Source organism: Pleurodeles waltl, chromosome 4_1 (genome assembly GCF_031143425.1).
Source record: "Pleurodeles waltl isolate 20211129_DDA chromosome 4_1, aPleWal1.hap1.20221129, whole genome shotgun sequence".
Lineage (NCBI taxonomy): Eukaryota > Metazoa > Chordata > Amphibia > Caudata > Salamandridae > Pleurodeles > Pleurodeles waltl.
In genome coordinates this window covers 49,113,411-49,141,089 of record NC_090442.1, presented here as the reverse complement: position 1 = coordinate 49,141,089, position 27,679 = coordinate 49,113,411, and the positions used below count along the sequence as shown (strand labels likewise).

At 44.6% G+C, this 27,679-nt stretch overlaps 1 protein-coding gene across 1 annotated transcript in view; it reads right to left on the bottom strand.

Moving 5' to 3' along the window:
• Positions 1–27,640, bottom strand: part of LOC138286972 (uncharacterized) — a 248,419-nt gene extending 220,779 nt beyond the window's left edge. Inside the window, exons 1-4 of the mRNA XM_069227341.1 lie at positions 27,097–27,640; positions 20,021–20,132; positions 15,105–15,215; positions 5,703–5,813 (exon numbers count right to left, since the gene is read on the bottom strand). Coding sequence (XP_069083442.1) covers positions 5,703–5,813; positions 15,105–15,192 — 199 coding nt within the window. The 5' untranslated portion in view covers positions 15,193–15,215; positions 20,021–20,132; positions 27,097–27,640. The remainder of the gene's footprint in view (positions 1–5,702; positions 5,814–15,104; positions 15,216–20,020; positions 20,133–27,096) is intronic.
• Between the last annotated feature and the right edge of the window lie 39 nt (positions 27,641–27,679).

The window sequence follows — 27,679 nt, the reverse complement described above, 5'->3', positions numbered from 1 at the left end:
GGTTGGCTTCCAGGCGCTTATAGACAGGGAAGTAGCATCTTCCTTCCAGGTCAGACTCAGGTGATGCGTTCTGACTTTTCTGAAGCTGGCTGTCAGGCAGACAGCAGCACTGATTGCATAGCCTCCCTCGGAGGACTCTTCAGAGCTCTCCCTTCCTTGGTGAAAAAGAACATTGAAGAGGATGTGGATTCCCAGGCTGCACTTTCAGCCCTCACTGCAGTGGTTCTTCTCTCCGAAGCAGTGTGGAGGTCCCACAACAGAAGCACCAGGAGCTGTGACTCTTCCGTACCTGGCTATCAACAGTTAATCCGAACAGTGATCAGGGGAGAGGCAAAGGGCTGGCCTCTTCTAAAGAATCCCTTACACTCTGAACAAGGGCCTGATTTAACATTACAACTCAGCGTACGTGTGGGATATGATGGGGATAGATCATGCAAAATTTCTACCACAGGGAAAATCTTAATGAATCACTGGGATGTGAGCACAGTTTATCGCAAATATCGACAGTTCGTTTTGAAGGAGTCATCCAATTTGCAATTTCGAAATAAGTTTTTGGCCACATAATGAAATGATTTTGGGCAGGATTACCCAGGAATGTGACACTATTTAAGGAGTACCTCCTAGGTGGATTGCATAGGAAGTAAGGAATGCACACACAAATTGTATAATAATAAGGAAGGAAGACTCTAGTCAAGACTTATTGTGTTAGATGTGTTACTGTTTTGTTGTGACTTTTTGGTAGATTTGTTTCCTTTTTTTCTGTGTTTTTGTTGATTTTTAACATATATCCCAGGTACTGTGTGTGAGAAACAAAGATTACTAACCATCATGAAATAATGCGAAAAATATTTGAGATAAACTGTGTTCACATCCCATTGACTAATCAAGGTTTTCCATGAGGTAAACATTTCGCATGATCTATCCCCATTATATAATCACACTTATGTTGAGTCAGATTTATGGCCAGGTTTAGAGGGGTTATTTGGGCATACCCAAACCAGCCTGCCTTTCCGCCATGGGGACAGAGTAAATACTCTATAACCGTGACAGAGGGAACACCCAATTAATTCATAAATGACCGCCAAGCAGGAGGGGATTTATAAAAGCATTGGCAGGAACCTCTGTGACGGTGGTTACTGGCAATGAAATTACTCTGTGGTACAGGACTGCGTCCTACTGGTGCAGCCCTGTAGCACAGAGTAATTGTCTTTTTTTTTTTTTTTTACAAAACTGGATTTTCTTTTTGTAAGTCATCTCCCATAGCGGGAGCAGCATTATTTTGGTTTTACGGTTCCTTACTGCCAGGTTTTACAGGGTTGTTGGAGAAGTTTGGCACAGCAGAGGCAGAGTAGTCTCTGTCATGCCCAAACTTAAGGTCCGTCCACTATTAAATTAGGCGGGCAAACCCCTATGATGGCAGAGAGGAACTCTGTCACAGCCGCAACGGAGTTCCCTTCCCGCCAACATATAAATCGGGTCTTAAATTCTTAGAGAGCTCCATCTCCTCTGTCCACATTTCTGTGGCCTCCTCCCTCCAGCTTTAGAAATGTCAGCAATACACTTTGTCTGGTAAAACAACCTCACTTCCATGTTGTGTACATAAACATGGCCATGGGCTTCCAAAATGGAAGCCAGAGGGCTCCATCACTGGTTCATTCAGACACACTATGCATGTTCCTCAGAGGTTCCATAAATATACACTCAGGATGTTAGTGCCGGGGTCTGGCAGGGTTGGCCTGGGAACCAAAAGCAGTACTGGCATAAATGTTCAAACCAGCCCATTTCATCCAGCCATTTCCTGTCTCATCCCTTCTGTCTTCTCTTCTTTCTCGCTCTATTTGATCTCTCACCATCCTTTTTCTTTCCCTCATCTCCCTCTGCTTATGCCTCCCGATGTGGCTGCTAAAATAAAGTGATAGACACCAGCAGCAGCTGTGGGGCATAGAAACTGGCCACCAAGAGCTCCATCCAACCAAGGAAAATGCCCGATGAGATAATAAGCCAGTCTGGCACTGTGGTCTGGTTTAGAGAATAGAAGCGGAACTTTACACAAGTGGTCTGGGAGGCCACCACTCCACTGACACACATAAAAGTTCTGTTCACAACTACTAATTAAAAAAAACACAGTACACTACATGCTAGACCCATGACGTGGACGGTGTCTACTGTCTGACAAATGAGGGCACATTTGGTGTGCCCCTTCAGTTCAAAGAACAGGTCCAGGACTTCACTCTTTTCAATGGACTTGTCAAGGGAAAGTCGTAGGCCTTAGTGGACACACTAGATTTGAGTGATGCTGGGGCCAAAATCAAAAACCAGGATACCAGATACTTGCAGTCGGGTACTCGTTGCAAGGAATGAGGACTGTAAACCATGCAGCTCCAGCAAATTTCTATTCAGATCCTACCCCCCCACCCCCCCCCCAAAAAAAAAGAGACTGGGAAAAAACCCTGAACGCACTACTTCATTTTGTAACAGTGCTGTCTTCTATAGCAATTGAATAGCAGAAGTAATGCAACATGTCTAAAATGTTGACACTGGCTGCCATGTACCACAGACAACAACTGACGGACATGGGTAAAGTACTGGGCTTGAAAAGCAGGCATTCCGCGTGCAATACCAGGGACATAACAGATAAAAGACATAGGTAATGGACCAGACACGAGAAGCGGACCTTCTGCAGCTCTAGTCAGTCATGTAACAACAGAATGCCATAAGTAATGCAACAGTCCGGGGGAGGGGAACATCTGTGCCCAGTGCTAGAAGCTTAACTGCAGCATTCAAGTAATGCACAGGCCCTGAAAAGGGACGTTCTGCACCAGTTCCAGTCCTTCATAACACAAGGCTATCTTCATCTGCTCCTACACTGGTTCTGCTGTTGCTTCAGGCTCCCTCAGTGTGATGAGAGACTCGTTTCTGCTGCATGGAGTTGTTTTAAAGCAGGTAGTAGGAGCATTCTGCAGTGCGCTTCAAAGAGGAGCTGGGGTTAGAATTATTTCAAGGTCTGGGGAGGAAAGAATACTCTCCTGAATGTGAATTACATTTTAATACATTTATTGATGCAGAGAGAAAGGGTCATTCTAAAAGAACGTAAATCAGAATTGCATGTGAGCAGCTGTTCATGCAAAGATAGCTCCCTCTGTATTATTCAGTGGTGTTTACCCTGCATCTCCGCACAGCTGAGGTACAAGGTGTCACCCCTGCTCTGATGCAGAATCTGTTAGAGGCAACAACTATGAACAGAGAGGGATTACAGAGAGGGGCAGAGTGAGAACCAGCGTGTGGGCAGAGTGAGGGATTACAGAGAGGGGCAGAGTGAGAACCAGCGTGTGGGCAGAGCGAGGGATTACAGAGAGGGGCACAGTGAAGGATTACAGAGAGGGACAGAGTGAGAACCAGCGTGTGGGCAGAGTGAGGGATTACAGAGAGGGGCACAGTGAGAACCAGCGTGTGGGCAGAGTGAGGGATTACAGAGAGGGGCACAGTGAGAACCAGCGTGTGGGCACAGTGAGGGATTACAGAGAGGGACAGAGTGAGAACCAGCGTGTGGGCACAGTGAGGGATTACAGAGAGGGGCACAGTGAGAACCAGCATGTGGGCAGAGTGAGGGATTACAGAGAGGGGCAGAGTGAGAACCAGCGTGTGGGCAGAGTGAGGGATTACAGAGTGGGGCAGAGTGAGAACCAGCGTGTGGGCAGAGTGAGGGATTACAGAGAGGGGCACAGTGAGAACCAGCATGTGGGCACAGTGAGGGATTATAGAGAGGGGCACAGTGAGAACCAGCGTGAGGGATTACAGAGAGAGGCACAGTGAGAACCAGCGTGTGGGCACAGTGAGGAATTACAGAGAGGGGCACAGTGAAAACCAGCGTGTGGGCACAGTGAGGGATTACAGAGAGGGGCAGAGTGAGAACCAGCGTGTGGACACAGTGAGGGATTATAGAGAGGGACAGAGTGAGAACCAGTGTGAGGAATTACAGAGAGAGGCAGAGTGAGAACCAGCGTGTGGGCAGAGTGAGGGATTACAGAGAGGGGCAGAGTGAGAACCAGGGGGTACGGCACAGTGAGGGATTACAGAGAGAGGCAGAGTGAGAACCAGCGTGTGGGCACAGTGAGGGATTAGAGAGAGGGGCAGAGTGAGAACCAGCGTGTGGGCATAGTGAGGGATTACAGAGAGGGGCAGAGTGAGAACCAGCGTGTGGGCACAGTGAGGGATTACAGAGAGGGGCAGAGTGAGAACCAGCATGTGGGCACAGTGAGGGATTACAGAGAGAGGCACAGTGAGAACCAGCGTGTGGGCACAGTGAGGGATTACAGAGAGGGGCAGAGTGAGAACCAGCGTGTGGGCACAGTGAGGGATTACAGAGAGAGGCAGAGTGAGAACCAGCGTGTGGGCACAGTGAGGGATTACAGAGAGGGGCATAGTGAGAACCAGGGGGTACGGCACAGTGAGGGATTACAGAGAGAGGCACAGTGAGAAGCAGCGTGTGGGCACGGTGAGGAATTACAGAGAGGGGCACAGTGAAAACCAGCGTGTGGGCACAGTGAGGGATTACAGAGAGAGGCAGAGTGAGAACCAGCGTGTGGGCACAGTGAGGGATTACAGAGAGGGACAGAGTGAGAACCAGCGTGTGGGCACAGTGAGGGATTACAGAGGGGGCAGAGTGAGAACCAGTGTGTGGGCACAGTGAGGGATTACAGAGAGGGACAGAGTGAGAACCAGCGTGTGGGCACAGTGAGGGATTACAGAGAGGGGCAGAGTGAGAACCAGCGTGTGGGCACAGTGAGGGATTACAGAGGGGGCATAGTGAGAACCAGCGTGTGGGCACAGTGAGGGATTACAGAGAGGGGCCGAGTGAGAACCAGCGTGTGGGCATAGTGAGATATTACAGGGCAGGGCAAAGTGAGAACCAGGGGGTACGGCACAGTGAGGGATTACAGAGGGGGCAGAGTGAGAACCAGCGTGTGGGCACAGTGAGGGATTACAGAGAGGCGCAGAGTGAGAACCAGAGTGTGGGCACAGTGAGGGATTACAGAGAGGGGCAGAGTGAGAACCAGCATGTGGGCATAGTGAGGGATGACAGGGATGGGCACAGTGAGAACCAGCGTGTGGGCACAGAGAGGGATTACAGGGAAGGGCAAAGTGAGAACCAGGGGGTACGGCACAGTGAGGGATTACAGAGAGAGGCAGAGTGAGGGATTACAGAGAGGGGCACAGTGAGAAACAGAGCAAGGGGAACAGACACCATCAGATTAAGATAGAGTGAGGTGTAAAGAAAGGCAGACAACAATGGGCATAATGATGGGTACAATGAACAGTGCGGAGTACGTTGTGGGTCATGCCAGTGGGCAAAGAGTGATGTACACAGTGAGGTAGAATGAAAGGTGACGGTTACTGAGGCGCAGTGCTGAAAGGGGCATAATTAGAGGCATTTTGAGTGGTAGAGTGCAAGGTTGATGAGGAGACAAGCCAGTGAGGGAACAGTGAGAGGCAGACTGAGGTACATCGTGAGGGGTATGCCAAGAGGTATAAAACGGGGTTCAGAGAGATGCAGTGAAGGGAACAGTGGCGGTTAGGCAGTGAGGGTACAAAGAAGGACACTGAAGGAGAGAAGCCAGAGAGGTTAGTTGGGGCTATAGCAGAGGATCACAGATGCATCCTCAGGGTCGACCGTGGCCAAGGTGAATAAAACCATCTCTTACCAGTGGGACAAGGAATGTCTGGGGCCTTCTCGTGGTCCTGGGAGGCCGCTGGAAGCGACTCTTCCTCCGCTTTAACACTAACTGATGTTAGTGCTGCAGTCGTTTCATTTCCTGAAGTAACAGAAATGTGAACGTTTGAGGATACTGACTCTCTGACAGCGAAATGTGCTGATTGTGCCAGTATTACTGCAGATTTTGATGCAACAAGAGGAAAGAAGCCTCATTCGGACTCTTTTTGGGCCATAACCGTCCACAAGGGTCCATGATGCAGACATGGTGATTCATGCAACTAAGTCCTGTGCAGACACTGCTTCTATATGAAGCGTGCATCGAGTCCCACAAAGCTACTAACAACAATCATTGAACAGTGACCATGTCCTGTTGCCACTTTCCAATTACAATGGTAATAATATGAGCCATTTTTATTCAACACCAACATTCTTGTCAGTGGAACTATCTTGTTAAGACATTTGAAGATTGATTGTTTCCGTGATTAATAAAAATGTGATATGCATTTTTTAGTTTACTGTTTATTGATTTTCATGCATATTGTACATTAATGCATACTATACAAATTATACACATAATTGATAAGTTTACACTCGTACATCAACTGTAGCGAATGTCGTTCAAGACACAGTGCTACATGGAGAAAGACAGGTGATCTTTTTAGATCTGTGTGGTCCTACATATCAGCATTTCCAGAGAGTGATATCGAGATATGTGGTTAGTATAGCTGTGTTACTGCAGACAGGAGTGGGATAACATATGTTTCAAGCAACAAACAGGCGTTTCTGGTTCTCTTGCGTTTAAAGAATCATAAAACATGGGGTGGGAATGAGGGGTGAGGAGGAGAAACAAGGAAGAGAATCAATGACTACAAAAAAATACCAGTCCCACACCAGTAATACACAACATTGTAAGATTCCTCTGGCATAAAGACACATGACCCTTCACGACAACTGGAGGTGTCAGACCTTAAAGTGGAGTGCAGAGTTACCCACCACATGTGTATCAAGTACAGTGGCTTGGCTGTGATCAGTAGCACCATGTTGCAGTGAGGTGTGGAGATCGGTTGAAACAGTGTCCCAGTTAGCCGAGATGGGGTATTTACGGAGTCCTAGATTATCCTCTCTGTGTAGTGCAAAGCTCTTGGCCCAAACCCATGTGGAGAGAGAGTACGACCAGGCCTCTAGAGTCGCAGGCTCATGGGACTTTAACTGGTGGGTTATGAGGCGCTGAGCTGCCAGGAGTCCTGAGTCCAGAAAACGTGAGGTGGCTCTGTACTTTTAGATACATGGTGTGTAACCCCACGCCCGTAATGTTGTAAAGATGGACAAGCCAATAACATGAGGAGGAAATCAACGTCAATTTGAGGTCAATGGGGGCAAGCAGGATGTTCTCTATTGAAATATCAGTTAATTTTAGCTGGGGTCAAATAGGCCCTGTGTACACTAAAGTATTGTAGAAGTCTAAACCAGTCTTTTCAGGGGACATGTGCTGGACCAGCTAGCAGCGCAACTCATTCGTGGTCAGTGCACGGACGTGAAAGATCTGTCTCCCAATGACGGCATAGTGGTGTAAGTGGTGCTGCAGTGTGGCAGTGCAATGAGTCAGATAGCCAAAGCGTTAGGTGGCAACCCGTGCCAACATGTGAAGGGATGCATAGAGAGGTGCGTTTTGGGTTAGTGTGACAAGTCTCACGATGTATGCCCCTGCATCCCTATCAAAGAGAGGTATACAAGGAAGTGATCCGGGGGTAGTCCCTCATCGGCTATCAGAGTCTCATAGGGAATAAGGGTGCCACCCAGATACTGGGACGTACAGCGTGCTTGATCTGGTAAGTTATAAGCAATGGCGGAAGCATCAGTATGTCACTTGTAGTAGCTTGGATGTGGCACAGGTAGCTTAGAGAATGGGTGAAATAGGTGGAGGATGGCAGGTAGACTCCAGGCAGGTGTGTTTGTGGCACCATCTATCGAGCTGGCGTTGGAGTTGGGATGCAAGATAATACTGTTCATATTTGGCACCGCCAATCAGTAGCAGTTGGCAAGTACGGCAATTGGAGGGGCGGGCAAATGGGTGAATACATAAAAAAATGCATACTTGAAATTAAATACACAAATGAAATAAATAAAAAGGTGCTCACCATGAATTCTACCAACACGCCTTCTTCGCGCCAGTCCTCTTCTTCTCCTGACGTCATGTCCAGGGCCCCAGCTAACTCACTTAACCAATCCTGGTGCTGCTCTCATGCTGTTAACCAGCATGAGAGCTGCCTAAGAGTGGAGGAAGCAGCCTCTCCTGGTGCTCCCGAGGATACCGACGGCCTGTACAGGCTCTCAGACCAGCTGTCCAAGACAGCTGGGCTGACAGGTTTATAGTGTGCATATCAGGCTGGCTGTCGCAAGACAGACGGCCACAGTGACATGCGCACCATAAACTAGTGTACAGGCATGAGGGTCTCACTGCAGCCACTCAGCAGGCCCCACCCCGTCCTGACACGGTTCAGGACGAGATGTCGAAAAATAAAATGGTAATTAATTAATTTTCGTCTCTGGGTTATTTCTGGGGGAACTAAAGTGGGGCGAAGCTCCTCCGGTCTAATGGAGGAGCCTCCCCTGCCACCAATCCTCCCTGGTCAGAAGGCAGATATAGCTTTGACAGTGCTACCTTACAACAGGTTTTGTTCCAGATAAATCCGCACATCAGTTTATCAAATGACCAGGAAAAAAGGCGGAATGTACAACAGCAAAGTGGAAAAATAGTAAAGTAGATGGGGAAGTACCACCATTTTTAGACGGGCAATGCTTCCAGCGAAAGTCTGCACCAAAAGGTCATCTGCAATTTCAAAGGCATGACTGCCCATGTGAGATTGCCATCAAGTAGCTACAATTCCAAATGGTGTATCCTGATACCGATGTATCAAAACACCACGGGCTGCCAGGTCACTGACACCATTAATAATAAAGTTCGCATCTGTCAGTGTGGACATAATGGGCAATAGACAGGAGTTCGCCCAAATGACCCACAGACTAGAGACGCAGGCGAATCGGTTGAGCGTTAGCGAGACTGATGGGGGAATGGAGTGGACACCTCAGATGCAGAGAAGTAGGTCATCCACATATACAGAGATTGTGTGAATGCCATCACCCATGTGCATGCCCAAGTCTCCACCTTGTTCACACACAGCAAGTGTCAGAGGTCTTATAGCCAGGGAAAAAAGAAGGGGGGCAGCAGGCAGCCCTGCCTAGTGCCCCTGTGTATTTGAATCGGTTCAGATATAAGATTGTCCATCTTGACCCTAGCCATTGGCAGTGTATATAACAAACACACCAATCTGATCTACCGGGCCCCTAGCCGTAACGCAGCAGCACCCCAAACAGAAAGGTCCACTCCTATGAATCAAAGGCTTTTTCAAGATCAAGCACCAGGCATCCAGCATGGGGCCAGCTGTCTGGAGCATACGCGAGGAGACGAAAGACACATCACAAATTAAGTGCAGTTTTGTGGACTGGGACAAACCTGTTTTGGTCCGGGTGGATCAGTAAAGGAACCAGGGGAGCCAGACGATCTGCGATTATTTCTTACTTTCACTAGTATCTTATAGTCCATGTTCAATAATGTTAGAGATCTATAGGAACCCAGTGCAGTATGGGCCCTGTCCAGTTTGGACAGGTAGAGTAGCATGGCCTCACACAGGGAGGTTGGGAGGGGGGAGTATGAAAAGGCGGCATCATCCAGTTTCTGCTCACCATATGCCTTGTAATATTCAGCAGTTAATACATCTGGCCCCGATGATTGGCCTGTGGCAAGAGCGTGTATGGCCTCTTGTATTTTGAATGGGGTTATGAGATAGCCTAGTTCTACCTGTTGTTCTAAGGTAATGCGATAGATGGGTAATGTGGAGAGAAAATAATTAATTTCGCTTGGGTCAGCACGCAGTGTTGTCTGGTATAACGCAGTGTAGTGGCAGGTCAACTCTGCATGTTATTTCCTGCTGGGTATAGAGCAAGGTGTCGTCGGCAGAACGTAGTGTGGTAATGGGATGACGCTTGTTCTTGTCGGATCAGCCATGCCAAGTGGGAGCCTGATTTGTCTACTGCTGCATAGGTCCTAGTAGAATGAGCCTCATAATTGAGGCAACAAAGCCTTTCCAGCAGGGTGGCGTGGGCGCCTTGTATGTGATATGCATATTTTATATAAACAGAATTGTTAGTCTATGATGCCCACTCTGCTTTCCATTTTCAAGGCTATTGCTTCCACCACTGCATCAATGTGAAACAAATATTCTGCTTCTGGTACTTCTGAAAACCTTTGAGGAGAATATCTGCATCAGCACATACAGGACATTGGGCAGGGACCTGGCCTTGTTGCTAGGCGTCTCCCCCGAAAAATGGGGACAGCTTTGCACTCCAGAGGAGCTGCAGTAACTCTCTTGGAATAAGAAGAAATATTACTTTTCAGAGAAGAGACTAGACCCCTGAGAAAAATACCAGAACAAAGCCCAGCTGAATGAAGAGTGTATGTCTTAAAAAAGTAAGTTCCCCGAGAGCCAGGAGAACCATTCAGACCAGCTAGCAAGGTAAAAGAACTGCACATCATTGGAGGTTCAAGAGCTGCTATGATGCATTCCATGAAAACAATGTGCCTTTCCTGCCTCAATACCTTAAGCAGACAATATCTGTCCTCTTCCAACTCCTGTGGGACACGAAGGTGTTGCTAACCTTTGTGGTTCCAGAGTGTAAAACATTCGATTATTATTAGGGGCGAGTGACTACTCACTTCAAGGATTAATCACAACCCTTCTCAGGGTGAACCCATAAAGTCTCTAAATTACCCTGAGTTTAATCCGAGCACCTGGTAGCTATGGTACAGAGCTGACAGGCTCAATTTAGGGCAATGTGTAAAGTATTTATGCAGTACAACACCGTAGTCAAGTCGAAATGCAACACAATATATACCCCAAATTGAATTAGAAAAATTTAATAAACTAAATGCCACCAAAATGTTCAAAAATCCAATAAGTGTAAACAGAGCTATGAATTTTTAAGGTTTTGAGTAGGAATTGTGCCAAGAAGCAAAAAGTGACAATGATAGTCAATGGTTGCATTAGACCGGGACCGAGCACAATTTCACACGGACTGTAATGGAGTGCAGGTCTGATTCACCAACCAGGTGGTCAAAGATTTTAGCTTCTGACTTAGGGCCTGATTTATAGTTTGGCACATAGGATAATCAATCGCCAAACTAAAGGTCCGCCCACCTCATTTAGAGTCAGACGGACTTTCAGTATGTTAGAGGTGGAGACTTCTCAGTCTCTGCAACTGACATACACATTTGACCGTACGAAAGAGTTAGGGCTGTCAGAGGCTTGGCCATTTGTCTGCCACTCTATTTAAAGTGGAAGGACAATAGCTAATTTTCATTGTCCGTCACTGCCACCTAAAACCTGGTGTAAGGGACAGTGAAAACTGTATTAAAAAAAATGGCGTGGGAGAAAACTCCCATGATGAGATGATATATTTGTTTTTTAAAGAAACCCTGATTTGCGATTTGTGTTTTGAAACAAAAAAAGAAACAACAACAAAATATTTGTAAGCTTGCACAAGGCTAACAGAACCCTGCATCAAGCTTTCAATGCATTTACAGGAACAAAAGCATTCCTGTAAATGCAAGAGATGTCTCCTGGGCCAACAGACATCCCAAAATTTGGCAGGCGGGTACTCCTTCAGAGCTACTACTTTACTCCATCGTCCTGACTGAGTAAATACCCATCCGCCAAATTCTAAACATGGTCCTTAGTCCTTTAAGTCCCAATCCACTACAGAAGTTAACTTTTAAAGCCCCCCAGGACCTCTGGAGAGGGACTTAGAGACTCACAGGGTGTCAGGCAGAGGCCAACAGTATGGTCCAGTCCATGTTCAGCTGTCAGTAATCAGCTTGGCAGTTGCAGCAACCTCTTGTAGATTGTTATGTACAAGTACTTGAACAGAAAGTCAGCTTTCTGACCCTTGGAGTCCACTTCTTTGTCCTGGGTAAAAGGAAGAGCAGGTTCGGTCGTTCAGGACTCTATTGTGGTCGCAGACAGCAGGTTCAGTTATTTTCTGATCTTCCGCAGGTCCAATAGTGTTCTCGAGTGGGTGCCTGGACGAGCCACATTTATGTCTGGCCTAGAGGGTGGTAATGACTCCTGGGCACCCCCTAACCAATGCCCTAACTGATGGGGTCAAAGTTCCCAGGGCTAACCCTACCCACCTTAGGCATTTTCAAGATGGGAAAACCCTACTGCTGTTGTAAACTTGTTTTCTGAGGAATGGGTGTGTGTGTTGGGAGTGTATTATAGTAATAAATCCAGGATTTAAAATCCAGGATTTGTAAAGCAAATCACCTGTGAGGGTCTCAGGGAGCTGAATTGTAGGCACAGGGAGATTAAGGACCTGATTTAGATCTTGGCGGTAATGGTCCCGCTGCCGGATTTTTTACTGAAAATCCATCCGCCGCCATGACAGTCCACCAGGCAGATTTAGATGTTGGTGGCCCCATACACTTTAACCCGCCAGAGTCCTGCTGAAACTGCCAAGGATTCCCATCTGCTGTCACAGCACCATAGGAGAGCGTGGCTGATGGCAGGACTCCAGCTACACTTACCACCATGCAGATTTGGATGTGCCTTACCACCAACCAAAAAGTGCTGGTCTGACCTTCACATATGAGTTGGTGGAACTCACCTTTTTTTCCATTCTAAATTCAGTTTCTGACAGTAAACCACTGGCAGTACACTGCCTGTAGAACAGCAACATCTACATATGCCCAGCGGGAACCCACCTGTCTGACAGCTAGGAAGAGCACTCCATTGTGGCGGTGGGGGGTTCAGCCGCAATACATCTAAATACGGCAGAGCGGTTTGTTGGGAACACCGCCAAGATCTAAATCAGGCCCTAAGGGATTTGTACAGAATCACAAGATGTTGAGCCAACACAGAGACTCGAACCTGGTTCTCCCAGCTCTGAAGTCGGCATCTCAGGCCAATATGCCATATCCTCTCCCTTAAACCTAGTTTCCTCCCACATCTAACAGTAAACTCCAGTTTGGGGCACTCACTGTACCCATAAAGAAGTCAAAACAAAAGTAGGGGTTTACAACAACCACACAATGGATATACAAAAACTGTTTTGGCATCCTGCATCCCTTCCTTTCAAGCATGCCTCCACTGTTATATGTAAACCCAGAAGACCCGTTAAGCAGGATTAGACATTCAAGCAAGATTTGACACTGTAATGTTAAAAAGGATAATCAGAGCCTAACACTGCATATTCTGTCAGGTTCAGAGGAGTCGTCCTCTGCCCAATCAGGTCAGTCTACTGATTGCTCTGGAAGAACTGCACAAATGCACATTTAGCCCCCAGGAACCCTGGCAGAGAAAAGTTAACTTTCTAAAAGTTACCTTTCCTGAATATTTAGTAAACGTCCACCATTACAATGGATTTTTAATAACTACTAAAAATAGATGTTTAATTATTTTTCTAGCTAGTCCCATTCATGAGATGCAGTAATAAATTTTTTAATCTGTATTCTGGTTTTCTACATAGGACAGCTAGACCTGCCACCATGAAAAATACATTTTGGGTGCTAATCACTGATTTAGAGTTTGGTGGATGGGCTACTCTGTCACAAACACGTTAGCTATCCCGTCTGCCGTATTTCAGGTGGCACTGGATATAGTGCACTTGTAATACAACGGGTGGGACTACCATAACGTCTGTGACGGAGTAACCTGTCCACCAAACTCTAAATCAAGTCAGAATTTTATACATGTCCTACTTTTAAATTCCATGCACCCTGCTTTGTAGGCAACAAAGCCTGAGTGGGAGGGACTTATTAATATTTAAAAGGGAGGTTCTGACCTGTCACAAGGGCTTATTTTGATAGGTTTAACTGCAGTGTTTAAACTACCACAGTTAGGCAACAATGGTAGGCCTGAAGCCATGTTTTACGCTGCCCCGTTATTGAATGGCACAACAGGTGCCGCAGTCCACAAGTGAATTTTAATTTGCCAAGCCCTGGGTACATTTTGTACCATATGCTAGTGACTTATCTGTATGTTACCTATTCCAATTAGGGATATGCTAATTCAACCTTGTTTAAAGGGGAGCAAATGCACTTTACTATTGGTTACAAGGGGTAAAGTGCATAAAGTTCTAAAATCAGCAAAAATATATAGTTCAGCAAAAGGTGAAAAATCCGGGGTGACCATGCAGAAAAGGCAGATTTCCTACAGGCAAAATTTCCAGCCTCTCTTAAGCTGACACCATGTTGAGCTTGCCAGCTTGCAAATCTATCACGCTAATGTCAAGGGTTGTACATGTTAACCATGACCCATGTACACTAATACACTCAGTAGGTGATCATGACTTAGAGAACCTGCCAGTAAGCTGAGTGCCTATTGCTCAAGTCTTAAGACCCAAAATCAAGTGTGTTTATCACAATGTTATAGTCAGCTGCAAACAAAATACTTGCCAAGCTAAAACCAAGCAATTTAATTGAACATCAGTAACAAATGAAATAAAACAAAGGACATCTTATAAACAGTTAGAAATCTTACCAGTCCATCTAGTTGTCACACTTCTGTCACCCCCTCGCAAATTCTATACTCCAATCCCTCATGCTTCTTCCATGAATAAAATTACTTACTCATCTCAGTTGTCTACCTCTCCTGAGGTTTCTTATGTGCCGGTAGAACAAGATGCTTCTGGTCCACTAAACCCCACTCTTGCGTTTTTAAATCCCTTGTCCACACTACTATCATAGTGAAACTCACTTCCACCAAGTCAGGGTCTCACCTTGACTACTATTAAAAATGGCTCTGGTGGTCCACCTCCTAATGAAACTGTGTGCCAACCCCACCATAGGCCAGAATCACTCCTCCTTTACGCTCCCTTCTAAAGTCCTCCACAGTGTGGTCAGCCACCAGCTATCCTAATTTAGCTAAACCAACTCTGGTCTGGATATACTGCAGGCCAGATTAATTTAGACGAGGCCATAGTACCAAAGACACCCTGCTCTCTGCTGTGGATGATAAACAAGGTTCACTTGATGAGGTAGCAGACAGTGCACTCATCCTATTAGCGGTTTCCACACCTTTTGATATGGTCTACCACTCAACCTTGCTATACAGCCAGTGGGAGATCATAATAAAACGTAAAGCATGGGTCAAGCAGAGGTCTGAGCCTAATAATAACATATATAAATATATACATACATACACACATGTGAAAGTGAGATAAAGAGAAAAAGAGAGAGAAAGACAAAGGTAAAAGGGCAACACACAAAAAATATGTTTAAGACAGAGGTCCTAACCTGGGTTTAACACATATCAAGAGGAAAGGGGCCTTAACTCACCTGTTGAGCACGCAATGATTTGTCTCTTTTCAGATTCTTCGTGTGCCACAGGAAGGGTCACCTTCTCTTCTTTGATGCTGGCTGGCATTACTGCTGTGACTTTCCCAAGTCCTAAGGCAACAGAAACATCGAAGTGTGATTATACTGTGAGCAATTCAGTAAAATCTGTTGATTTTGAATTTCGATGAACAGTGATGCATTCTTGTCTACAAACAGAATATATGGCTTTTACATTGAAATAGATGTTGAGCCAAGGACCTTGAAACAGAGTCCATGTTCTCTGTCCAAGATGTAATGCTTATGACCTATTTATACAAATGAGTAACACCTAGAAGCACAACATCATTCAATAACAATACTCACAAAAAATAAATAATGGTACATTTATAGTCGTCCCTTTCATAGTGTTAGGGTAAAGTGCGCTATAATCTCATTATTTACAGCAATTATAATTGTATCTGCTACATCGAGGATGAGATCAGACGGATTGCAATTGGTGAGCAAGTTGTCATTTGCAAGACTGTTGTGCGAGTTATGGATTTTGAATTCAGTTCACAATCATAAATGTACTTTAAATGTTTTTTTGAAGTGATTTTTTAAACATATGAAAAGATCTTATAACTAATCATAACCACAACTCCACTTTAACTGTACCTTTATATATAAGTACATATACAATTATAGGATAGTCCTCAAGGGACAGGTGGCACTACAGAGTCAGCAAAGCCCTTTATGTGCTCTTAAAAAAAATCATGTTTTGGCTTCACAGACATCTTTGTCAAGACGTGAAGCTGAAACATTTAGTTGTTTGAGAGCACAATTAACAAATTTGCAGACCCAGGACCCTTCCTTTAACTGAGAGGACAGGACCATATATATGCATATACATATCACCTACTGACGGTCGGCAGTAGGTAGTTATACTTAGGACAATGTTTCTATAGGAAAATCGTTTTTTGACTTGCTATATCTTTGGCACCGTTTGAGGAATCTTCATGAAATTTTCCAAAACTAGTGTTGTGGTGATTCTTGTTGCGCAAGGAACGTTTCAGGGTAATCAGTCACGCGGGGCGAGAAAATGGGGGGGCTCAAAAAGGTTCAATATCCCATGTCAATATCCAAAGAATTCAAACCACTGAACGGAATTACACCAAATTTGGCAGAAAGCTAGCTATCGGTACGCAGATTATGCTTTCATTTATTTGGAATAAATCTGCTCAGTAGTTTTTGAGAACTTTAGTTAAATTCAAATTTGTATGTCTCTGGCCGTGAAGTATTAGAGAACAAAGACGAGCTCGTGCAGGGAAATGCACAGCTCTGGTTGGTTGCCAACACTTCATACCTGGAAGTGTTGGCAGCCATCTTAGGACTCTGCTTGAGCCGAGTCCCAAAAAAAAAGTAAGAAAAAGAAAATGAAAGAGGGCAGGGTAGAGAGATCCTGGCCCATTAGCACTGTGGGGGCCCTAGATAAAAAAAAAGAAAACATTTTTTTAATTATTTTTTGCCGCGAGATTGCGATAGTCGTGAATTTGCATAAAAAAAAAAAAACACAAAACAAGCGTGGGCTGCCAGACTTGTGTTTTTTTATAGGCCCCTGGGTGGGCCAGGGCATTAAAATTTTTGCATGTAGGTGCCTCCAGTCCCCCACAGCTCCAGGGACCACCACCGCCCCAGAACTTTATTTATTAATCTGTGATCAAGACCTGTTTAGGTTGAAACGCGTTGGGTGGTGGATAGCACTGGTTTGTGGAATGAATTAAAGGCTGAGACAAGACCCTCCTGGAGTGCGATGTCTATTTTGTTGGAGATATATATATCCATGTAATATCTTTTTATAGATTTTCTTTCTCTTCTTATATGGTTATTTCATGTATATTTCTACACTGGTTTAAAATAAATCAATGTTCTAATTAAAAAAAAAAAATATTCCACAACTTTAATAAAACTGTGAATAAGGTTTACTGGTGTTAGGTTAAGAAAACATTTTGATTTAGACTGCTTCAAAGTTGATTTCTGTGCTTCCACTGTTTCTCTTGAAGTCACATCTTCTTGAACTTTTATATGTTCTGTTCCATGACAGCCTCTCATAGTATACATACATCGTCAGCTTAATCTGTGTCTCCATCATCGCCAGTCAAGCTACTTCTGTCAGCTAGATGCCTGGTGAAAGCCTCATAGGTACAACACTACTGACATCACTCTATTGTGCACTGCTTGTACTGTGAACATGAGGGCCTGAGAAATGCTAATATAAACAGCTAAGTACTACAGCAGGCCTTCGGTAAGTCTGGCTGCTCAAATTCTGAAGATGAAAGAAGCGAGAGGTGTGATGCAGTGAAGGTAGAGGGATGCAAGGTGGAAAATCAGAAAGAGCAGCTTAATTTGCATTTATTTTAGTTTCAGTTTTCACATCATACTAAATCATAGTCAGGGAATTTAAAATTACAAACATGCAAACACATTTCCTGTACATCCAGTGAATAATAATTTAATGTCAGTCCTTGTTAAATACTTCAAGGCTGACATGTCTCCTGAATAATTCCAATATACGAGTCCACTCTACTGTAGTTTCATAATTCCCAAATCAGACTCAAATGGCAATGTAGAAACAGATCTCAGTCTCAAAGATCCCTAATGAATTAATCGACATACATCATGTTATCTAGGATTAGAGAACTCCTCATAGTGTAATGGTCGATGTGCTACACCTCTTTCTTTAGGGCCTCATCAGGACATACAACAAGGACTTCAGGGACACGCAGATGTTACCATCTAGATGGAATAAAATGCCCACTGGATAAATGAAGGGAAGTTGTTTGAAGTCTCTGCACGCAAAGTTCTCCTAACAAATGAAAATGACCTATTCCGGACACTGATGTCCCCCCTCTGACAGAGAATACTTAATGTGCCAATCTGACCGAGGTGCCCAATTGGAAGGACTCCCTATTTATTCTACGGGCACACTTTCCCCTAAAATAAATGCAAATTAAGTTGCTCCTAAATGAAAATTACAATAGTGAGCTGCACCTCTAATGTTGAGCCCAGAATGAGGTATACTTTAATAATTACTATAGATAACTTTTTTTCTCTCGCTGCACAGGGAGTTACAGCACAAACCTGCTGCAAACAACAAAGCGCTGAATTGCCTTTGATCTGGAGCACTTCCAAACGCAAGATCATGACAAGTGAATATGGAGAGTAGAATCCAATCAGATCTCCCACATCAGTGTTCTATGGGCAGGTGGAAAGAAGGCTATGTGTATTTGTGTTTTTTGTGTGTTGCAGGGCTTTCCTGTTAATACACACATCTGTACAAGTCGATTGTATGCCAACATGAACACAATAATTCCTTAACTTAAAATCTATATGCGATAGCCTTAAATCCTAGAAAGCTAACTGAATGAATGTTAATACTAACAAATGTGTACTTGATTTCCATATTTTATTCTGAACTGCTTTCAACACCAGTTGCTTCAACACAACAGGAAGCTGGAAATGTTCCACTCTCTGAAAGCTCCAGAGCTACATCAGGAGACTACACCAACAAGGCCAACCTGCCTCGCACAGATCTGACTTTGGAAGGAAACAAAAAGTTACACTTGCTTGCCTTCCATACACTTCAGCAAAAGGACACTGTCAGTATTCCGAAGTGAGAAGATAGAAGTTGGGCAGCAGTGCTCACTTCCCTCTAACTAGAGAATCATTAAAGGCAAAGGTGTATAAAGGATGCTAGAATTACAGAGGGGTCAGACACATGGGGACTGGTTATTGAAGAGGCAGACAAATTAAAGAAACAGAATCCGAAAGCATACCCAAAAACTTTTTAAGGTTTGCAGGGAAACCTGCATGACTTGGCATAATAAAATCTAGCTAGATGCCATAACCAAACAAACCAAATAATAAAGAAAACATATATACACAATTTGGGGATTATTAACAGTTGTTTGCTCAGAGGAGTGCCAACCCCATGGGGGCAGTCGGACCGCCCACTCCTGGCGGTCCGACCAACAGATTATGATCATAGCAAGTTGGCAGTGGTCGGAGTCGTGGCCAACCATGGCGGTGCCAAATTTGTACCTCCGTACTGATCACGACTCCACTTTCTGCCGTCCTTTCCACAGTGTGGAGCCAGTCATGAAAAGGCTGGTGGAAAGGCAGTGCTGGGAGCAACAGGGAGGTCGCTGCACTGTCCACACCCATGCCACAGCCCCCCTTGCTCCCTGCCAGCACCCTCACCAGTACACCAGCATCCTTTGGTGTTGGTGTGCGATGGCACTGGCATCAGCTCCCTGATCAGCCCGGTGGAAATATCGTAATACGACAGGGGTGAGGCAGTCGATTTGACAGCAACCTCATCCCCACTGGTTTGGCGGTCCAACCATTGGACCACCAAACTTATAATCAGCCCCTTAGGTAGGAATTAGATTAACACATTTTCATTGTAATGATCATCATTCTGATATATATACCTTGTAGACAAGTAATATGTAATGCATAGCCATACGCTGTAAAATACTAGCTGTGCTGTGTGCCTACTGTTAACGACAACCAAAGTGAGGATCTCTATTTACTTTACCCACCGCTGATATGTGATCGTCTAAAAGGATTGTCTGATTCCTAACAACCCCTATCTAAAGAGCATAATTCATTGAGGAGAGAAAAACACCTATGTTTCGTTTTCTAAAAAAAGAGCGAGAGATGCATTTTATTTTTGGGGGCTTTGGAAATCTACCAAGATGTGCCCTCCCATCCCCCCACAACAAAAAAACAGAGGGGACTCAGCATGTTCATATCTATCCATTTGCATGCATTTCCTCAAGTAAGCGTGAATGCACATTTGTGTCTGTGAAAAGCAGTCCCTGTTCCACATATATCAAACAGCAGATTAAATCCATCATTAGTTTATTTGAACTTACTTCGGGGAAGACACCACTAATTTTATTCTCTGAATTCTTACAACCAAAAGGAGCACAATTCTTCCTTTTCTTTTTTCTATCAATGGATAGACAGGAGAGGCAATTGCAGAACCTGTTTGCAAAGTAAGAAACAAAACAAGTTAATTGATGATACTTTGTATGAAGACAAATTGAGCAACCATGTAAACATGGACAAAAATAACTGAATTAGGCAAAAATAACTGCATCATGTCTGAAGGGGAGAATTATGGCTTAGACAAAGGTTTGAAACCCAGAGACCTGGGTTCTATACTAGGCCTTCAAAGTCAAAGAAATTGTGGGATTCATATTAAATGTCTTCTATTCCCTGTGCTATGTTCTCTTTTCTTCAACAATCGGTAGAAATCAGAAATAAGGTAAATAACATTACGGAGAGCTGTATTACAAGAACTGCCCTATTATAATCTGTCTGCAAGCATGTAGAATCATGCAGCTATGGGAATCCCTAGGAGTTTAGCCTGGAGAATGTATTGGAAACCAGGGTATTACTACATTCTTCTGCTGAAAGTACAATTTAGCCACTGATGAAAGATCTGTATGACCACGTCGCAACACTGACTAGTTATTAGGAAGGACAAACTAGTCTAATAATGAAGCCTTTGTTCTAATACCCGTAAGGACAAATGGACCAGGCCCTTCGCTGTCTCAGGTGAATCTAATCAAAAGGCTAAAATGAAGGGCAAGCATTAGCAAAGCATTGGCAAAATAACAACAAGCATTTGCACTGCAATAGGTCTCGCATTAGCGAGAGTTACAGCTGTTGGCGTTGTAAATGATAATGACAACCTCGCATTTGGGACCTTATAAATAATTAGCCCTGCAGCACATGAAACCTTTATCAGAAATAAACTGTGTTTGTGCATTCCTTCATAAACTTGGCATTAGATTGTAATGGTCTGAGCAGCCCCTACAGAGCACCACAGTAAAAACAGAAAGAAGAAACATGGTCATGTAAACATATATTCAGCCCCTAGAGGACATAATCACATAAAAAAAGAATGATAAAGAATATTGCAGTGTAACGATATAATCAACCCCTTGAGGCCATAGTGTATTACACATTTTCAGGCATAGCAGGCCTTTTAAATAGAATTTGATTGTAGAGACAGTGGCACAAGGGTGCAGTGCCACGGGTCGTTACTAGATGTCCCTGTAGCATCAACAGCAGCAGGTGCAGTACCACTGGTTATGGCTAGATGTCTCTCTAGAGTCAACAGCAGAAGGTGCGATACCACTGGCTGTGGCTAGAAGTCCCTGTGTAGCCAAAAGCACTATCAGAAATAAACTGTGTTTGTGCATTACCAGAAGTGCCGTGCAATACCACCATTTGTGGCTAGATGTCCCTGTGGAGCCTACTGAGTTAGTAGTGCCTTGGGGCAATTATCATACTTGAGCCCTTGGAGAGCATAGTGCATTACACGTTTGCAGGCCGAGCAAGGCTGTCAGAATATTATTACAAACATAGCCCTTATAACACAAAGTCCTCTCAGCTGTAAAAACAAAAGTTCCAGCTATAAGAGTTTAAATATGCATTGAATGGTGGAAGAGGTTATGATTTTTGGTCCCCCTCTAACCTAGTGTGACCCACAAAATAGCCAGGACAGAAAGAGCTCATCGTTCTGAATGTTTTGGTGGTGGTCCCATTGCCCTAGGACCACCACAGGCCAAAAATGTGTTGTAAAAGGAAGGCCTGCAAAGCATTATGGGGTGAGTTTCCCCAAGTGCAGTGAATATTGATGAGGATTCATTCCTGCTATATAAAGCAACACAAAAATGTACAAAACACACGCATGACACAACTACCTTTGATTACTGTTTATGTAAAGTAAGGACCCAGTGAATGGCAAACATGGAAAACCAATTGCGCAGGTGAACAGGCTTACTGACAAACACGAGAGGCAGGAAACAAAGAAAAACAGTCCGTCTAAAACAACAGAAAAACATTCCAGGCATAATTAAATTGTACTTGGCTGGTGCTCCTCGGCCAAGTAGAGGAAGTGATTTATTGGCTGCCAAACCACTTAGGAGGCAGCAAAATAAGAGTGTCACTGCCTTTAACCTATTGTAAGCGGCAGGCAGCGACAGGTGGGAGCAAAGTCCTATACTCCGTACAACAGGTCTTGCAGACAGCGCATGCGCGCTGTCTAGACTCAACCTAAAAAATGGTAATTGTCAATGCTGGACAGCATTTCCAAAAAACTGAATAAAATAATTTAAAAAACAGCGCGATGACATCTACATACCCATGTGTCATCACACATGTGCATGTGTGTCACATGACTCTACAACTGCTACCAAGAATACAAAGGGGTTGGATCCTGTGAAGCCTTAGTGGGAGAGGGATCGGTCAAATATACAATACAAACAAATAGCCCGACTGGCTATTAGTCATTTCAAAGAACATAACACAAACAGGACATTAGTACGTTAGTCCAGTCTGTAGTATTAATTTCCCATTTTTCTCATTTATGTTGTTTTCCTTTTCCCACACAATCTACAGGTATACAAAGTTTAGAATCACTACTTTAAAATACAAAAAAAAGGTGATTCCCTACACCTCAAGAAAGAAAGAGCAGTGGTGGTGATCTGGAGTGGTGGGTAAGCAACGGCAGAGAACAGGATAATTACAAAAACAAACAAAAAAAAAAAGAGTGTGGCAGTGCATGGGGATGTGAAAGGAAAACAGCACATGGTAAAAGAGCACGAAAACATACGTACCCTCATGGAGTGCTGAAGCCAAGAAAAGAGCAGCCTTATGGTGTGAGCCGTGAAAGGATAGAAGTTAACCAATTTTAAAGGTGGTTAAGAGGCTAAGCTCCAGGTGAGGGCCAACACAAGAAGAACAAGCATTTGCCATGCAATGGGTCTCGCGTTTGCTCGAGTGAGAGCTATTAGCGTTGTAAATTCCAAAACTTTACTTTTCTTGTCACATAAATTGAAAATGAAAAGTAAAACAGTTGACATAAGTGAGCCGATTCAAAGTACCACAACCACCATGAACACGAAGGAGAGACTGAAAAAGAAAAAGAAGTTAGTTCGCAGTCAAACGTACCGACAAACGTGCAATTATCCATGTAACAGGGTCGATGGCCATGGCGGTAACAAAAATGCCCCAAAGAGGGACAAACGTAAAGCATTTACCAACGATAAAGGATTTTTGAAAGGCAAGCCCAAGAACGAGTGATAGTGATGAGCGTAAGGTGGGTGTGGTTAAAAGCCCACAGATAGATTACAATAGGCCAGAGCGCTAGTGTGCTCAACCTAAAAATGAAATACACGTGGGGACTTTCCGGTTGTTGTGGCTGCTGGTTAACGAATTTGTACGACATAGTTACTGAGTTCAGAGGTCGTTGGATGTCTGAATGAAAATGTAGTTGCGCACGCACGTCCTTCACGCACTCACGTGCCCCTTGTCAATTTCGCTTCAAGGGAATGTTTCACAATTTACAACATTCAGTTCAGTTAATAGCAGCCTCTGCAGACATATTTAGCTGTGTTTCAGAAATCAATGTGAATTGGCTCTTTTACGATCTAAGCTTATATGGCGGACTGGGACGTTTTATCCAAGAAATACAGCAAGTAGTTGGTAATAACAAGAAAGTGCAGATTTGGCACAAAGCACGTATTAGAAAGACAACCTGCCAAGAAGGCTTCAGTGCAGCACGCCTGTCCCGCAGGAGACCAGAAGAACACTTTAAATGTTTTCTAGGCACACTTCTATTCAGCAATAGGGTGCTTTATGTACAGTACTTCATCGCACTTCTATGGCTGTAAACAGATTTTAAAATCTCCTTTGCTGAAAGATACTCAATTTGCCGACCTAGGATGGATGAAAGGCCGGATCGCCCCTGTCTAAATTTGAGATTCTGCCCCACAGATTATCGCCGATGCCCGCGGTGAGGGTTCCACTCACAGCTGTTTATTTTTGCCGGGTGTACAGCCTGCGTTAGTTCCCAGGCGGGTGCTGATACAAGAGTGCCGCGACACCTCCATTTATGGTGTCAGGACTGCATCCAGTTTATCTCATTGTCTTTGCAGAAATAGGCCCGATACTGCAGCATTTTTGCGAAAATGAAGCAGTAATGACTGCATTACATCCTGAACTAGCGAGTAGCTTTTGCATGGTGAAAAGTCATGCTGCAGGACAAGTCCAATAATGGATTATAAAGACGGATGCTTATACAAAAAAAAAAAAAAAATAGTACAATTTCTGGGGGGAAATGTAAAACCTGGAGGTCTCCAATATATTAGCCACACAGTGGAGGGAATTCCGTCTATGCTTTATCCACCAAGTTTTTTATTTCCTTGTAAAAACTCATATTATAAAAAGTCTTTTAAATAAGGTCGCTCTAGACTATAACAATTTGGAAGTTTAATGCTGCTTTCTGTAGTGCGAAGATATCACTGTAACTACCTAATAGACACAGATGAGATCTCCTGAGTAAACAAGCATTCTTGCCTCGCATTTCAAGGAGCAGAGCAGCCTGAGAAGATTTCTGGCCCCAATAAAGGAGATAACTAATGCCCTGTGTGCAATGTTGTGAGTGCTGGCTGAGAGGGGCCCTGGAGAGAGAGACTCCGATGCAATGCGATGGCAAGCAAGTTTCACATCATTGCTTCTAGATTTAGCTGCACTCTATCAGAAAGGGCATATTGTGGCTTTTGTGAGCAGTGAGCTAGACCAGAGCTGATTCTCAGGCCTGTTCTCACTGAACGCAGGTTTGATATTAATGTGCAAGCACTAAAATGACATTAGTGATAGTCTTCCTGCTGCCACGGTCTCAACTAAAGGATGTCAGTAAAAGGTACAGGAATGAAGCAGGGTATTATTTACTAAGGCACTGGACCACAGTTGCACTGATGACTGAATCAGCCAAAACAGATCAATTGAATGGCGAAATGTCAAGAGAGCTCAGATGGGCTTGTGGAGGCTCTGAATTCAGCCCCAATTTTCCAATTCTCCAGCTGCTTCTATAGCAAAGATAATAGAAGGGTGTTGGTGTAATTTTGGCACAAAAGATTGACATGGGCAAAAACCATCTGGTGATTTTCATCAGTCAAAGAGCAGAACTTTACTTAAGGAAAGAGCATTAGGCCATAATATGGGCACTAAGGAGATTCAGTAAATACTTTTTCGGGACAATCTTCACCCTCTAGACAAACCATAAGCTTTTGTGGAGGCTAATGGCCAGGAAAGACGACACCCCAACGTTGCGTTGGTGGTCTATTATTTGTAAGATTTAACCACAGAGCGCAAGTCCAGGTTCTCCCATGGAAATGTTGATGGACTGGCCTAGAAGTTTACACCATCAGACACAAGATATGCCCCTGGACAATTTTAGTTTCTGGACAGCTGACTTGGGGAGCGCTGGCTCTAGGTTCAGAAGTCATAGTCCATGTGACAATCTGCTTCTCATTTTCCCACTCCGACTGAGTTACAGTTCTGCTGACAAGTGGTCCGGATGATGTTTGGTTTATATCTGTGTATTAGGAGCACATAAACAAAAACACAGGTAACAAACAAGTTTGCATGCACTGTTGGGGCTTCAATGAAAAATGTTAAAGCAAAGAAACCCCGGGGTCTTGTGAGTTCAATAGGTAGAAAGGGAAAGCGGGGATAAAAGAAGAACAAGGTAAACTTGTACAGCCCCACAAAATTCCAACCACCATTCCCTAAAAGAGCGTCAGCTGTTACTATTAAAATATACCTCCATCCCATCCGTCAAGAGGCACCCCGGATAACTCCAGCCCAGTCCACCCTGTAGATCAGGCTGTATTGTACATCTAGAAGTGCAAGGAAGGCCTAGCAGTCGGCCTGCACAAAAACAAGTCACTTCCTTTATGTCCGCCTCAGCTTCACTTGGAAACCTGCAGAGGATGCGAGATACCATAATGGCATCTCCTCTGTAGTTCCTTTGTGTTTGGGGTAGATCTAAAAATAAATAGAGGGCTTCTCCCGTATCGTCACTACTTTTTTCCATGTCAGCATCTGCTGACTGCAGCACAAAGATCACCATTCCACAAGCTTGTCAGCAAACATGTGAGGCCACTTCCTGCTTGACCCTCGGTTACTGTCAAGGATGAAGGTGCAACCACCGACCTGAAGTCCTGTGCACACATCTAGCAGGAGTGACATGAATCCCACCCCTCCTTCCCACTTGTACCGGTTCTTAGAGTTACATTACCAAGAAGGTGTATATTCGCATGTATGTACCTATGTGTGTTATAACTGGATAGCACACACCTAGCCAGAAGGCAGTGGAGCCCTATACAGTGACAAAGGCAAAGATAAGGTCAACAAATGACTTCAGAGTTAGCTGAGCTCCTTAAAATGCATGGTTGGCGGTGCATTACCCTCTATATTGCAGTAGGGTGTGACAAGATGCGGTGGGATATGGGGCTCTATGTCTATGGAGCTACTCCTTCCTTCTCCACTCGACCATCAAACGCATCCGCACATGACACAATAAGAGCAAACCACTGGTCATTGCACGACACCAAAACACGATCAATATAGGCCACATTATAAACATAACCAACAATAACCAATGAAGTATCATGCTTCTCAGCCAGTGAAATGCAGTTTGAATACCTGTTAAGGACATTAAACGATCCACAGATGCAACCCCAATCCAATACGTTTATTTCACGAATTTCACTCTTTAGGCATAAAATATCCGCGTTTTTAGGGGGTTGCTGGACAAGAAAAGACAATCAGCAAGATGTCAGGCTGAGACTTGCCACCAGGTATTATGAGGAATAAAGTACACCCAACCATATACGTAATAAGAACACAGCAGTCAGATAGGGGTTTCCTAGCCCTTGAGAATCCCTCTGGTGACAGAGCTTTTTAATGAGCCATAATACACCAATGGTGCGTGGTGGCCGGGGTTATATGTAACTCAGTGGGAGGTGCTGATGCGGCCATATTTGTAAAAGTTTGCAAAAAAAGTACTTTCTGACGCTTTAAGTTAAATACAATAATATGTATTGTGACTGTCATCGTACAACCGCATACATCATGTAGAACTACTTACTTCCCCCTGCTGGGGCATCTCCCGTCTGTATTTCATCGTGTGTCTGGCGGGCGAGGGGAGCCCAGGCAGCACGTCCACTGCTGTATCACTCAGGGTGGGGCGCAGGGCGTCTGAGATCAGTCTGTATCACTCTCCCACAGACACGGAGGGCCTGCCCTAGAGAGCAGAGTCCAGGGTGTCAGACCAGCCTCAAACCACTGCTCTATCACTGGCGGCACAGCTCCAACTGCCACTCCTGGCCCCACAACCGCGGTGACACCGAGCACAACCTCAGCAGACACTGCAGTCGGAGCCGGAAGGCGTCCCCTGGAATAAAACAGCGTAGTTTAAAAGCTGACCTAGGCATGCGCAGACAGCAGCTGGGACACTCCTCTAGGTCAGGCGACACCTTCATCGGTCAATTGAAGGTGCGCAGGAAATGGGCACGGGTCTTCTAACGAGGTCAGGGGGAGACCAAAAGACTACGTCCGCCTTCCGCAGTGAGGAGAAACAATTCACTAGAGCACGGCCAATAGCCTGCTTCCGCCCCGCGCAGTGAAGAGACACTACTCACCAGAGCAAGACCAAGTTACGGGAGTGTTGA